Source organism: Dreissena polymorpha, chromosome 12 (genome assembly GCF_020536995.1).
Source record: "Dreissena polymorpha isolate Duluth1 chromosome 12, UMN_Dpol_1.0, whole genome shotgun sequence".
In the NCBI taxonomy this organism is placed as follows: Eukaryota; Metazoa; Mollusca; class Bivalvia; order Myida; family Dreissenidae; genus Dreissena; species Dreissena polymorpha.
In genome coordinates, this window is record NC_068366.1 from 26,290,312 (window position 1) to 26,307,092 (window position 16,781).

The following is a 16,781-nucleotide window of genomic DNA, read 5'->3' on the forward strand; positions in this document are numbered from 1 at the left end:
GAGTGATTGACTTTGCGATCGCTGGCAGAGAATCCTATAAACCAGTGGAACCACAAACTTGTTCCAGGACAAAAATTGGTAAATTAACCACTCACTGGTTCATAGATGCATAAAGTCTCAGACAATGCATTGAGATTTTGAAGTATGATTATCTGGTTACTTATTCATTTATGATGGATCAGAGTGGTTGCCATCAGGAGAAAAAGAGATACCAATAGGAATATGTGTTTGACCAACGCACGTGCCCCAGTAAGTTAGAAAACCCTTTCATGTGAAATGTCAATGTCAAAATAAGATTGGGTGATATGCAATAATGAATGGTTATAAGCAACACGTGAGTAAATATCAAAGAGTAAATATAAAAAAAAATACAGCAGGGGAATGGAAAAATATGTTATATCAAGACAAGAAATATCTTTAAAAAAGATATACGGCATTGATAGTTCAATGAATGAGAACAATAATAGCGAATGTCTTTTTCTGTTCAGTTCTTAGCTGCATCACACGCAGTACGGGATGTTACGCGGGGTTTTCGCGGCTTATTTTTACATTATTACATATTTCTGGTCATAAACCTATAGATACAAAACAGAAAACCAAAAGAAGAATGGAAGTGAAATTAAAACATATGAGTTAACCGACCACACGCGAAGCATCCGTATTTATAGGCACGTTCTTCGAACAAACCTGTTTTAGTGGTTTGTCGGGCATTGCTATTTGATTTGATTATTAACAGTATCGATTTATTATCGCGCTCATGCTTAATACATTACAATATGGTGGAATAATTATTGTTAATTAATCAAAAATAATATTTATCATTGTATTGTTGAAAACACATTAAAAATCTATTATTGACATACCATAATTATATTTCTGAATATCTTCATTTAACATGTTTCTTGTCTAAAGAAAATTCCTGGTCACCTAGTTCACGGATATCGTCTTTATTATATAACGATTATTTTACTGGCCGCGAACTCCGGTGATGACCTGTATATAAACTCTGACATCCAGACACACTAACAGCGAATTGACCCGATATCTCACGGGTTGAAATGCAATGCATTAAAGTGAGGCCTCGCTTCCACTGCTCTTTATACTTTTACATGTTAACATGTTGACCCGAATATGGAAGTAAGTACTAAATATGAGAACATAGCCTTTAAGTATAAAAGCTTTTGCCATGGCAATCCTCTGAAAATAAAAGGTGCACGCACAAACTGTATTGATGTCGAGAATTGAGTGTAAAACTGTTCTATCTATTAAGCCTTTTCATTAGAGATAAAATTGTTTCATGCAGTAAAACAGTGTTACAAAGACGCGTATATATTTCTGGTACTACACTCAAATCAGCCAATGGAATAAATGAAGTGTATTCATTCGTACCTAGCAGCGGGAAATTTTATTTGAATTTTATTGGACACTTACAAAGGTCAGGTAAGGTGAAAAGCTGGCCTAATACAGCACGCCGAAAAAAAGCAAAATTTGATTATTTCCAGACAAAATTAGGTCAAGGTTTAAATCTACGTACCGTATCACGGACAGAATTAAGGACGGACAAGACCCTCATTATGTGCCTCAAATATAAGATCCACGGGCATAAAAATATAGAATATTCATTTAATGTATCCTATCGTATTATTTTTTAAGAAAACATAGCGTATGTATAAGCTATCTTTAATATTATGAGAAACTGTCACCATGTAGTTACCATTAGTCATAGTCATTACTTTAAAGGGATCTTTTCACGGTTTGGTAAATTGACAAAATTGAAAAAAGTTGTTTCAGATTCGCAAATTTTCGGTTTAGTTATGATATTTGTGAAGAAACAGTATTACTGAACATTTGCCATGGTCTAATATAGCTATTATATGCATCTTTTGACGATTTAAAAACCTAAAAATTATAAAGCGTTGCAACATAAACAATTGAATTATTTGGAGAGTTCTGTCGTTGTCGTTTAAATTTGTGAAACTACGAAGATTGCTTATATAAGGTATTAAATACGCATCTCATGTATGCTTGGTAGGATAGCTCAGTTGGCTAATGCGTTTTTACTTCAGGATTCCGGGGGTCACTGGTTCGAGCCCTGCTGCGGGCTACTTTTTTTCCTTTTTGAAATTTTATTTTTGATATTTTACTGGAGCTTTTAAAATTTAATGTTTACATTTATCAATATAAAGCATTTAATGACAAACTTCAAAACAAGCCAAAATCTGTGAATAGGCCCCTTTAAACATAAAATTAAAATTTATATCAACTATTGAGTGTACAGTGAATACTTAACTATGTATTAGGGTTTATGTAGTATACGACAAGTCAGCTTACTGGAGAAAGCTGACAAGTTAAGTGTTTTCTGATCACGAAATGGCCTACTTCAACACAGTGACAACTGTCTTTATTGCAAAAGTAAGTAAATTTTAGTTGTTCGCGCTAGTGGACAACTAATGTTATGAGCAAGTTTTGCACGTCAATCTGCTCTTAACTACGCTAAGAATGATAACCACTGCATCTGCCTGTTTATACTTCGCCACTGGTACACTGCAGACAGCGAGTTAAAGTATGTAATCAATAGTGTTTAACAGCTTGTTTGATGACATTGGCCAGTTTGTCATTGAAATATGTACATATTGGCTGCGTTAAGGGAAAACGGGGCTTAATGCATGTCAAAGAAGTGGTGTCCTGTGCACACTGAATAGCCTGTGCAGTGCGCAAAAGCTAATCAAGGACGACACTTTCTGATTTAATGCTTTTCGTTTACAGAGAGTCTCTGATACTGGGATGACAATTTATGCATATGCATTAAGCCCTGTTTTCCCTAAATGAAGCTTAAATTATCTTTTCTATTAATGATTTGAAAAAAAAGATAAAAGTGATAATTACTTCAAAGTAACCGCGCTGACAAGGCAAATAAACAAAATCACTTTTAAATCAAATAAGAAACCAATGAGTTGTTAAATTTTTACCTAGTGTGGCATTTTCAAGTAAACATCTAAAAGAGACCTTTTCACAGTTTGTCATTAAAATTAAAGAAACAAAAAAAGTTACTCTCAATGAGGCTCGAACCACTGACCCCTGGAATAAAAGTCTATTGTTTAGACCACTCGGCCATCCGTGCTCATACAATGAGAGATGTATATTATACTTTATATAAGCAATCCTCGTATGAAAAAAATATAACGACAACAGAACTCTCCAAATTATTAAATTGTTTAATTTTATCAATTTACCAAAACGTGAAAAGGTCCCTTTAATGTCTTCAGACTTGCAAATCGAATGAGTTCAATACACTGTCAGATCTAACATCATGAATAAGTTACAGGTTTAGTGGTTGCCTGTTAGCCTGGGGCCAGTAGATTTAAGCCCAGGAAACTCAATTTAAAGTTGTTTACAGTTCGGTTAAAAAGCAGGGCAACTAGCATTTTCAAAGCTTGAACAACTCAATACAATATAACATAGGATACAAAATGGCGACTGTGGATCAATTAGGCCTAAGAAATGATTCAATTCCAGCTCACAAAAAGGCATGATGCATTAAAAGTCTGCCATGTCGGCAAAATTGTTGCTCAATAATTTAAAGAAAATAAATAAAGTATTTGATACACATAACACAACATGTACATGATTCTAGGCTTGTTATTCTTTAGCAAGGCAACCAAAATTCTAAAGATGGTAGCCAGTGTGGCAACCAATTGTGAAAAAAGAGACATATTGTTGTTATTTTGTCTAAGTTATCTCTATTACATAAATATGAGGATAAACAGTGCACAAACATTTCAACCTGTGCTTTAAGACACACTCTTTATAAATTTGAATGGGTTGTGTTCACTTCAAACTTGTGATATAAAAAGCTATAACATAATTTTGAAAACTGAGTTGCGTCTAAGATTATGCAATAGCGAACTTCAGTGCTTTGATTTGGTTTGTAATTGTATGACTGTGTGCAGCACAATACCTTGTCTCTGTATAACATATCAGTTCCAATCAAATTGGAGTTTCCATTAACCTATTGAAAAAATCGTATGTTCTTTTGTAAAATAATCGGGAATCATACTGTCAAGCAATTAAGAGATTCTTAACATATATTTATTATATATACATTAATAACAATATTTTTATATATATGCACAATGTATGGTTCTTTTTAAACCCTTCTATGTCTGACATTCGATCATAAAGTCGGTCACTGTTACAGAAAGATGCTGAGTAAGCATAAAAGGATTCATTCTAAACAAACACTTTTTGCCTGGTAATCTATATTGATCATTGTGGAACAACTGTTGGTGAGCATCTGTATGGCAGTTAAATTTAGAATTATGGAGCAGACAATTTCAAATGCACAGATGTATGCATGTTAAAGTATTCTCCATTTAAAGTATTCCCTTATCGTTCTAATTTTGGCTCGATTGTCTTTTGATCGATGTTGTTCTGGCAATATTGATTGACCTTACAAATGTCACTGTCAATATATTGTGGGTATTATTAGTTAAGTAATTGAATGAAGGGAGCTTTTTCTAAATGCCAAAATAAAGAAACAATTCCATGAGCCAGTGTTGAAATATTTACGCAAAATGGTGAAATAAAATACAATGACTATTTTAAATGTCCATCATAAACTTAATAATAAATACATGCAACAGAATCTTAACAAGCTCTCAATCATTTTAACATTAAAATCCACAAAATCAATTAGCCCTTGAAAGCATATGCCTTCAAATGTGATTAAACATTTAAATCAAAACAACACATGATCAGGCAGTTGTGTTATCTCATATCAATCAAGTGACAGAAATTCTGCTTTCAGCTTATTAAAGCTAAATTCGTCATTGTCAGCTCGGGTACTACATACTAAAATGTAACCCGCGTACTCTAAAATATACTGAAATGTACCCTTGGTACAGAAAATATACTAAAACATACCCGGGAATTCTAACAATAAATATGTTGTTTTCGGCTATTTTTTTTATTAATCATGTTCATATTTATGTCAATATTTTTTTTCTATATTATCCAATATCATACTCAAAAAATAATGTTGAGGCAGGTTTCGTTCAAAGAGAATTTTGTTTTGTATACCGCAGCATGTTTTACGACAGCAGATTTTATGGGAAATAAAACTTCAGTACAATTGAGTCTAAATTTGCCGGGTACATGTAAATATATTTTCGTACTTGTGGTACATTAAAGTATACATAAAAATACCCGGGGTACATTTAAGTAATACAAAAGCCAACAATGACCAATCAAGCATAATCAAAACTTCAACAGCCAATGAGGTCATGACAATATGTTCCAGTAGCACATTTGCAGTACTTAATCTAAATTTAACAAATATATTATCGAGGCATTAAAATGTCATTCATTTCATTGTAATTCAATATAAACAACTTTGTCAAAATGTAAAGGGTTATCAGCTTAAACCACAATATTAATAATTCAGCAAATAACACAGTATACATACATGTAGTTCAAATCATCATCTATCATAGCTTTTCCCTCCTAACATACATTTATATATGGGAAGAGAACTGAAAAAATAATTTAACCAATATTAGAACTGAACCTATGGGAATGGTTTCATAATGAATGCTAAAATTGTTTTTTTCTCTTGACCTGGTGGCACCTTTTTCAGGAAATATGTCATATGGGATCTTGCTTTTATGTGACATTTACCATATATCTCAGTAATTGTATGTTGTCCCTAGAAACAACCTGTTGTTATAACTAAGTTCTCTACCCAAAATGACTTAAGAAAAGGCTAGCAAACCTAATCTTTGCTTGTAAAGAAACATATAAACCCGTGGAACCAAAACCTTGGTCCAGACACAAATTGGTGCATTTACTACTGATCAATGTTTCATATTTATGGATAAACTCGCAGACCATGTTAATAGGTTTTGTAGTGTGGTGTTCTGGTGTCATTACTATTCATGATGGATCAGCATGATTGCTATCATGTGACAAAGAGAGACAAACAACAAGACTATTGCCAAGCAATATATTTCCCCTTCTGGCTCCACCATTATCAGAAATTCCAGCATTGTCAGATTTTAATTTTATTTCTTGCCATAGCAACCAAAATTTTTGACGTACAAACAAAATGAAATGACGTGCATAATCTCCATATTGCCATCTATCCATGTTTCAAGTTTCATGAAAAAATATTAAGAACTTTTAAAGTTATCGCAGGATCCAGAAAACCACCATTTTCAGCAGTATTTCTAGTCTATTTGTTGCCATAGCAACCAGAATTTTTGACGTAGGAACACAATGAAATGACGTGCATAATGTCCATATTGCCATCTATCCATGTTTCAAGTTTAATGAAAAAAATATTAAGAACTTTTAAAGTTATCGCAGGATCCAGAAAAGTGTGACAGACTGACGGACACACCGAGCGCAAACCATAAGTCCCCTCCGGTGAAACTGGTAGGGGACAATAATCTGTGTTTGACAACACATATGCATCTGTATGTGTTGGAAAGCCCATTTCCAAGAAAGGTCAATGTGTAAGTACCAATTAGATGGTCAAAGTGAGGATGAATGATATGGAGTGATAGGGAATGGCCACAAGCAACAATTGCATAATAACCAAAGAATTGTGGCATTATGTGTAGATGATACGGTTTTAGCTATGTACCCTGACGGACAAAACCAATGATTAAATGCCTTCAACACACGATGGTGACTCATAAAACAGGGAATAATCCTTAAATGTATGTTTATTTTTATTGAAGAAAATTTGTTGTATGTTAAATATACTATTATAATTGTGTATAACTCTTACCATATAACTATCATTTGCCATAATGCAATCCACACATACAATGTAAACATTAATAAACAGGTGAATTTAAGATTAATAATACACTATATCTTTAGATATCTGCAGAATATGACACCAGTATACTTGAGTAGGCATGCACATTAAGATTGTTCTGATCACATAATTGAGTGCTTCACAAAGATTACAACTGTTTTCAAGGCAAAAGTAAGTAATTGTTTTCAAGATGCCACTCTGTCCAATAAGTATATAGATATTGTTTTTTTAGTTGTGCTAAAGCCATTATAATGCCTTATTTTGTATTTTTCTAAAAATATGAGCTGAATTATTTAAACTTAAATCAAACTACCGTAGTTTTTGTCCCCTACAAATGGACATTACTGTAGAAATTTATTTGTTATGGTATCAATGAGCATAAATAAAGACTGTCATACTATATGTTAGATTGCATAACAATAACATAATATTACAATGCTATAAGCAGTTTTGCTTCAGAATCTAACGATAACTTTTTGTAACAACTTAAAACAATAACTATATTACAACAAATAGAAACAATAAATTCAGCATAAAACAGCAAATGAATAAAAATACCTGCGCAATTTCTACCTATATTAATCACACAGAGTCATATGAGTCGCGTTCTGAGAAAACAGGGCTTAATGCATGTGCGTAAAGTGTCGTCCCAGTTTAGCCTGTGCAGTCCGCACAGGCTAATCAGGTACGACACTTTCCGCTTTTATGGAATTTTTCGTTTAAAGGAAGTCTCTTCTACACAAAAATCCAGTTAAGGCGGAAAGTGCCATCCCTGATTAGCCTGTGCGGAATGCACATGCACATGCATTAAACCCAGTTTTCTCAGAACGCGACTCATATATATTTGGTGTACTGCTCAGGGACCAGTCATGTCAACACATTTTTATTGGGTTTGTCATATACAAAGCTTCCACTAAAAAATGAAACCATCACCGAAATGCATTGCAATTTCGACTTGAAAAAAACATGTTTAAAGGAAATTCAATATGATATAAAACTGCAGTTTTGGAAGCTCATTACAAAAAGTACTTTGTTCACTTGATGATACATCATCACCTTTTTGGTAAAAAGATTTTGTTCAACCAAATTTTCAAAATTGAAGTGACATTTAACAATAAAAAAAATTCAGTGTTATAATTTCCAGATTAGAATTATAACAAGAGCACCACATAACAGGTGCCACGCTCGGCTGCCAGTGCAGTTTTGAATAAATGAAAGCTTGTCAGAATTATTTTTTTTTAGGTCACAGTGACCTTGACCTCTGACCTAGTGACCCGAAAATGGGTGTGGCATGTAGAACTCATCCAGGTGCAGCTACCTATGAAGTTTCAAAGTTGTAGTTTGAAGCACTTTGATTTTTAGAGCCAATGTTCAAAACCTTAACAAAATGTTAAGGTTTAAGCATGGCGGACGACACGACGACAGACACAACAACTGGCTATGACAATACCTCGGGTTTTCTCCAAAAAACAGCTGAGCTAAAAATGAAACCAACACCAAAATGAATAGCAATTTTGACTTTAAAAGAATATGTTTATAGGAAATTCAATATGATTTAAAATTGCAGAGTTTTGAAAGCTCATTACAAAAAGGTATTTTGTTCACTTGATGATACATCATCACCTTTTTTTAAAAAAAAAAAATTTCCACATTTTTTATATTGACATGAGGGAACACATGTTTTCTTATGAATGTAAAAAGTAGTGTAACTGGTGTTTTGTAAAATTTTCAGTAGAAGCAAAAAACTTCAAAAAAATTTCAGTGTTATAATTTTCGGATTAGAATTATAATACAATTAGAAAAACAAAACACAACTCCAAATTGAGATGTCTTTTTTTTTAAATAAATAATTAAGAAAAGAGCAACTACCATAAGTTCAACCCTGAACTATTTTGAATGCAAACAAAGTAAGTGCTCTTTATATATTTTCATAAAATTTGTACTCCTGAAAAGTTGAAAAAATGTCAATTACACTAGTTATTAGTCTCAGTAGATGACATGTCTTAATAAGATCTGAGTGATTACTGCTAAAAATATATGTTTGTTAAATAATAACTGCAAACTGCTTAAAGCGTTTCCTAGCAACCACTGACCAGAAGTGTTTGGTCTGGAAATTAATAGAGATAATGAGAATGCCAGTCCTCAGGAGGGGTCTAAAACCCACAATCTACACATAAGCATGAGTCTCTGGTCAAGTGACATTGTCAGAGCAGGAAGGAAATGAGATTTTGGCATCCAATATTCAGTTGGCCTCGGGACTATCAGCAATCCTTAGATAAGAATGTCACAAACAATGACCTTGGTGGCCATGAGTTCTTCAATTAGTTCTGAAGTAAATTATTTTTGTTATTAAGCCAATTGGCCAATCGGTCTGAAACTAGAAAATCACTTGTCTTGCATACATAACTTACCAGTAACTCCATTGCGTATACAGATAGCATTTTACTTTAGTTTTGTAACACAAAAAGGCATGAAAGCCTATTATAAGATACTGATTTAAATTGCTTTGTACAACAAAAAGTGTACACAAAATAAGAACTGGAAAACACAATATGGAATACCAGATTTTTGATCTCTTTTTGTTAATTGTTAAATATATTTTAAGAAAGGTTTCAAAATGGGTCTTTATTTATCAAACCATTTTTAGACTTAAGACTAAAGAATAAAATTAAACAAAAACAAGAGCTATGTGGTCGGAGACAGATGTCACTAGTGTCTCATTGACTTTAATCATTGACCTAAATTTCAATAGCTATTATCTACTGCTCAACTTGGGTCAATGCATCTGCAAAGTATGAGGCCCGTCAGTCAATCCTTTGATGACATATCGAACAAAAACCAAATTAACACAGTGACGTTGACCTTTGAACAAGTGACCCCAATTTCAATAGGGATCATCTACTGTCCAAGACCAATGCACTAGTGAAGTATCAAGCCATTCGGTCATTACGGTGACAAGTTATTGATAGGAAAGATTATCACACTTATTGTGAAAGTGACCTTGACCTTTGACGTAGTGACTCCAATTTCAATATGGGTCATCTTCTGTCCATGACCAATGCATAAAATTATGTGAAATATCAAGCGGATTGGTCAATTCTTTGATGAGTTATTGATCGGAACAATTTTCACAATTATTGTGACAGTGAAATTGACCTTTGACCAAGTGACCCCAATTTCAATCGAGGTCATCTTCTGTCAGTGACAGATGCACATGGGAAGTATACCCCCTTTTCTTATAAGGAGGCCATAACAAATATTCTGCGTTTGAACATATACAAGATGTAAGTTTTGCTTAGTTCATACATAAATTGTTTTAAAATAAGAATAGTGTACTTGAGTACTTGAGGGTATTACATTTTGTGTTATATTAAATTGTACACCAATATTATTACAAAACAGTTTCAAGAGTGTTTTTAGACTCAAGTCTTAGAAGTGGTTAGTGAATATGGGCCCATGTACTTCCCAGTAACTAGACCAACACAATATCTACTTAAAAGAACAGAAAGCTTGTTAAACAGGTTAATAACAAACCAATGGAAATAATAAAAGCACAAATATTAAAATCAATTTTATAAATCAGTATGCAAGGTTAAGAGAAAATTGAAGTTGGATAACATTTATAGTAAGTGGGTTTCATAGAAACCAACATACTGGTTTCATATAAACCTACATACTATTTGCATGCAGTAAACACTGTTTGTACAACGTACATAGGAGACACCTACTTGTGTAATGCTTTTGATGTTTGTTATATTATTTGAATCTTAATAACTGATGAAAGCTACATAAAAATAACTTCATAAAACAAATAGCAGAATATAACAAACTGAATATGGTAAAGCTGTTGTACACAAAGTTCACATTCCAAGAGCAACAATACATCAAAGTTTGCATACATAGTGTACAGTTATGTATATGCATGTGGACAACATATGCTTGTATGAACAAACCACTGGATACAACAAGCTGTTCTGAAAATCAGTAGTTGGTCATGGGGTATTACTTGTTATATTGTCAGCAATTCGCTATAAATTGCTTATTAACACAGTTTAATAGATTTCAAGACAAATCCTAACCATGACTGTATCACGGACTATATAGGTAAAAACCACATTAACCCTTTGCATGCTGGGAAATTTGTCGTCTGCTAAAATGTTGTCTGCTAAATTTCTAAAATTAGCATTTTCTTCGATTTTTTTCAAAATATACTATTAGAATAGCAAACAGTTTGGATCCTGATGAGACGCCACGTTCTGTGGCGTCTCATCTGGATTCAAACTGTTTGCAGAGGCCTTCAAAATTCGGTTCCCGCACTGAAAGAGTTAAAGCCCCAGTTTGAGTTTAAATTGCACATAAACATTTGCAACTTAAACAAGGATTTGATTTTGAAATCAGTTTTCAAATGATTATCCCCGTGGTTCAATTGTGACTATACATATTATTATGTCATGGGCATATCAGTTTCTGCATTGACAGAATGTCAAGGATATATAACTTAATAAGTAGACCATGTATTTAAAAATATTATCATTGACTTTGCTTATGCTGTACCTCAGACAATATAGAGTCTATTGAATACACAGATGTTGTCATTTACATACTGAGACACAGGCCAGGACATGTCATGAACTGCAATGTTAAGGATTTATCAATGGCTATACTGAGACTTATGTCCAGTGTCTAATATTGACTTTGCGAAGGTGACTCCATGCAAGCCATGCATCCATCAACGCAGACACCAATGACTGAACATAGGTATTGTCCAAGACTTCACATCTGCTTCGCTTGGGAAATGTCCCAGACATATTGATGCATGGCAGACATCATTGTCTAAACAGGACCTATTTAAAATAATGTCACATGCAATCTGCTAGTCTTTCAGTAGATGCCACTGTGCTACAGGCTGCCTGGGCTTGGAGATCATGTCGTTCCAGTGGCGTGTTTCTAACGGGCCGCTCTTGGATCCCAGAAGCACCTTGCCTATCATCTCGTTCCTGCCCAGTTTGTCATAGTCCATGCATGTCACTTCTATGGAAGCCTCACGTATCTTATCCCACTGAATCTCAAACATAAATGACTCATTGTACACTGGATTCAGCGTGCGCATCTTTATGGTAGTCTTTTTCTTCTCCACTCGCTCCTTGCCAAAACACAGCCACATCTTCACATAGGGGTCTGCAATACATACACAGAAGGATAAGGCTCATTATATTAACCCTTTGCATGCTGGGAAATTTGTCTTCTGCTAAAATGTCTTCTGCTGAATTTCTAAAATTAGCATTTTCTTCATTTTTTTCAAAGAATACTATCAGAAAAGCAAACAGTTTGGATCCTGATGAGACGCCACATTCTGTGGCGTCTCATCTGGATCCAAACTGTTTGCAAAGGCCTTCAAAATTTGGTTCCAGCACTGAAAGAGTTAACACCAAAGTTGGCAATCTGTACCTCAATAGCCAATCTTTGAATTAAATATTTCGACCCACTCGCCCAAATCATTAAAATCACATTAACAGGTGAACTTGCAGCTAGCCACAGACTACACAATGTCAACTTGCTTAAAATACATTTCCCAGTGTAAGTTCTAAATACTGTTAAAAGTATACAGCCCCAAAATTAGCTTCATTTATGAAAATTGATCAGGTTTCTTAAAATCTTAAATGATGTCTTTAGTAAAAAAAGTGCATCAAAAGAACTCAATTAAATAATTGTAATATTGTTTGGTCATCTAAAAGTTAATAAAATCTTGAGTGTATCTAAAGTAGTTTACAAAGACTTGAAGTTGTATAATATGTAATGGTCACGAAAACTGCCAAAGATAGTTCATTCAAGAAAACCAATAAATCTATGAGAAATTTAAATTAATATTTAAAAACAAGACCATTGTCTGAAATTCCACCATTGTCAGAATTTTTTTAAAAATTTGTTGCCATAGCAACCAGAATTTTTGATGTAGGAACAAAACAAAATGATGAGCATAATGTCCATATTACCATCTATCCATGTTTCAAGTTTCATGAAAAAATATTAAGAACTTATAAAGTTATCGCAGGATCCAGAAAAACACCATTTTCAGCAGTTTTTCTAGTCTATTTGTTGCCATAGCAACCAGATTTTTTGACGTGGGAACAAAATGAAATGACGTGCATAATGTCCATATTGCCATCTATCCATGTCTCAAGTTTCATGAAAAAATATTAAGAACTTTTAAAGTTATCCCAGGATCCAGAAAAGTGTGACTGACAGACTGACAGACAGAGCGCAAACCATAAGTCCCTTCCGGTGAAACCGGTAGAGGACAAAAACATAAAATTACACTGTTTTTATTTACTAAACTTTGAATGATGTTACGTATGTGGGTGTAAAATCAAATAGTCCTCACTAAGATTTTTCATTTTTTGACAAGCATTGAAGTTCCAAAAAGCACAAGCAGAAAACATAGGGAAAAGCAAAGCATTGAAGGTCAATAACAAAATTATGAATCTAACATGAATGAAGACAAGTAGCTATCAAGTATCAAGTATTATCTCTATTGATTTCCAAGTAGCTGTTAGGCTACTTAATCTTTACTGTACATTAAACTTTTGACATTTTTAGAAGCCTTAGATAAATCACCTGTCATATGTTTTGGAGTATCTATCAGCCTCTTATTTCTGCATCACCTATTCCAGGGAATTATTGGCATACATATTTTATCTCATCAAGAAATGTTAAGCAAATACGATATTTCACACTCTATCATAATGACATCAATAAACAAGAAATGTGTTTGTCAGAAACACTATGTCCCCTTCTGCGCCACTTTGACTTTTTTTTTACCTTTGACCTTGAAGGATGACCTTGACCTTGACCCACTCAAAATGTGCAGCTCCATGAGATACACATGCATGTAAAATATGAAGTTGCTATCTTCAATATTGCAAAAGTTATGGCAAATGTTAAAGTATGACCAAACCAACAGACCAACAGACAGGGCAAAACAATGTGTCCCCCACTATAGTGGTGGGGGACATAACAAAAATCCTTAAGAATGCCTTTAAACACCCGATGAGTGCCCACGGTTTGTGAGGAAAGTGCAGTCAAGCCAATTAACTTGGTTATAATTAGCAATGTCTTTCTTTGTAAGTATAAAATTAACTTTCAACTTAAAAGCTCATGACGCCATGCATAGATAGATTATCCGACAGCTGGTATCCAGGAGCTTTGGGAACCCTCATATTGCATTATGCAGAACTAAAAATAAAAACGGCAGAAATAATGGACTTCATTTTTTGATACTGACCTGAAAAGCCACCTAGGAAACGACTAATCCAACATTAATACAAATGTAACAAAAGATGAGCAGCAGTGTGCAAATATATCAACAATGGCATAATTAAGAAATTTGTTAACATTGACTTGCCGTAAAATTATGACTAAAGTAAAAGTGAATGACTGCACGTTGTATCCAAGATAATCAGCCATATCAGCATCTTTTGCAAATATTTTTAATAATGTACAATGTTTTTTAACGAAATGTTATTATTTTTTTATCATAAACACCACTGACTAACACCTGTAAAGCTCATCAATAGTGGTGCAAGAAAACAGTGGTGAGAACACAAAGCTCAAAAGCTGTAAAGCTCATCATTTGTGGTGCAAGAAAACAGTGGTGAGAACACAAAGCTCAAAAGACTGTTCTCCACTATCAATTATGAGTGGAGTGAATAACTGTTCTTGAAAAAGAAATGCAATATTAGAAATAATAGATAATGACCTTGGACAAAGTTAATGCATGCATAGTTCATGACGAAACAAGTGTTCTTGAGAGAAGTTAATGTGACGTTTAGCTTTTGAAATTATAACAAAAACATTAAATTAATTAGTAATTATAAACAAATAAAGTGTTTTAACAGTGTGCACAATTAAAATAAAACTTTAAAAACCCTATCCACAAAAAAAAGATTGTAATGAAAGAAAAGCAATGTTTATTTTACTTAAAACTATTTCTTGTGAAAGACATACATTGAATTATGCTTATGTTAGCAGTGTTTTTTTATGGCAATTTCGGGGCTGATATTCAGCCCCATTCCCCCCCAAAAATAGTATATATTTTCACCCATTTAAAAAAAAAAAATCCCCTTCAAAAATATTTTTTTTATTTTTTTTATATTTTTTTTTATAGAAACAACTGCCTCATGATAGATATATCTCAAATCCATTTTATAAACAACTAACAAGGTATATATCTATAATTAATGTTATTTTTTATTATTATAAAGAGTTATATTAAATTAGGTTTTCCCAAATCAGTGGACTTCATGAATTTTTTTTTTCCAAAATGGCCAAGAAAAGGCCTGATGTATCTATATTGTGTCAATATTTGTTGATGAAAACATTCCAATTTGGCCCATTTTATTGATAAAAAATGCTCACATCTGCCATTTTATTGATTAAAAAAAAACCAATTAGACTCTAATTGGCTTGCAAAACTGATACTGTGCATGACGGCTGAACTGACTGAAACTAATGTTGAACAAATCATTGATATGTATTTAAGAAAAAGAACAGAGACATTCAGCTGTGAATATTACATTTATACATGCATGTGTATTCATATAATAAATATCATTACATGACTTCTAAATTTTCCCCTTTTCCTAAAAAAACGAAGCGTTATTCCCCTTTGGACGGGCCCCGCCACCATTCCCCTATAGGTGAAAAAAAACACTGGTTAGAATTCACTTGTAGATAAGCTGAATATTCACATTATGAGTGTATTTGTTTGATTATTTTGATAGGCATCACCAGTCATACCATCTATAGAAACTGCTTTTTACCAACTTATATTTTAAAGATTTCAATGCAAATTTTTGTATTTTGGTCAATCAGAGGTGAATTAGCAACGACTTCTGCAGCGCTTTTATGTATTGCGGAGATGAGATTTAAAGGATAAAACTTAGATACCCTGAAAAGTAATATCTAATTAACATCTCTAGTTATAATCTCATATACTATAAACATAAACTAGTGCAAGCTTAAATGTTATAATTTTCAATCCTGCTATATCATTAAATGCCACAATTAACAGAATGACAAATTACTCTGGCTGCATGCTACCTGAACCACGCTAGCCATTATGTATGTCACATTCTTATCAATTATATGGGTAAATATTGCTACAACTTTCACACAATTTAATGCAAATTAAGTTAATGCAAATTATGTTAAATAATCAAACTTAAAATTGTAAAAAGTCATACAAGTTGAATTATCAAACGTCTTAATATTCTTTTCACTTGAAAGTGATGGCGTACATCACATTTTGAAGAAAAGAATATCTGTGTGTAACCAAGTTCAAGGGTTAGTAAGACCTTCACCCTTAAGCTGTGACCTGACATTGCAACAAGAAAAGTCAGCTTGGCAGTCACCATTAATTAAACCTTTACCTTGGTTGTGTGTAGGGGTAGAACTATTGCCTACCTGAAGACTTTGCCTTCCTACATGTAACTATATACAGGTTACATAGTGTTACACATTTACACTACAATCAAACTGGAAATGTTAATATAATTTTCTAGCACATTAGACTCAAACATGTGCTTTATACACCAGATGATGGCTGTAAAGCTAAAATGGCAAAGCATCAAATCAAAGTTGCTTGCAGAAATTTATTGAGTTCAGAGATGTGTTTATGATAACTAGACAACAGACGACCATCAAAGTTATTAGAAGGAATTATATTGGCATACCCTAACAATATTTCGCATGAAGTAGTTGGAACTTTTACTAAGTGGTTTCTAATTTTGGTTGAATACAGAAAAATCCCTATTTCCAAATAGGGTGACTTTTTTATATGAAACATCATTTGATCGAATTCAGTTTAGCTGCATTCATAAAACATTTCTGTAATATGTATACATCCAGTAAATGATTCAGACAAGATGATACTGAAGGTTGGACCAGGACACAGTTTATG

At 33.3% G+C, this 16,781-nt stretch overlaps 1 protein-coding gene across 7 annotated transcripts in view; it reads right to left on the reverse strand.

The window, feature by feature from the left end:
* Nucleotides 1-4,071: 4,071 nt before the first annotated feature.
* LOC127852746 (synaptotagmin-7-like) overlaps nucleotides 4,072-16,781 on the reverse strand; it is a 263,942-nt gene continuing 251,232 nt past the window's right edge. For 5 of the 7 annotated variants that reach the window (XM_052386708.1, XM_052386709.1, XM_052386704.1 and 2 more), the window contains 2 exons: nucleotides 16,286-16,312; nucleotides 4,072-12,001 (listed from right to left, as the gene is read on the reverse strand). In XM_052386708.1, coding sequence (XP_052242668.1) covers nucleotides 11,697-12,001; nucleotides 16,286-16,312 — 332 coding nt within the window. In that variant the 3' untranslated portion in view covers nucleotides 4,072-11,696. The remainder of the gene's footprint in view (nucleotides 12,002-16,285; nucleotides 16,313-16,781) is intronic. The other 2 variants (XM_052386710.1, XM_052386707.1) reach the window with 1 other exon arrangement.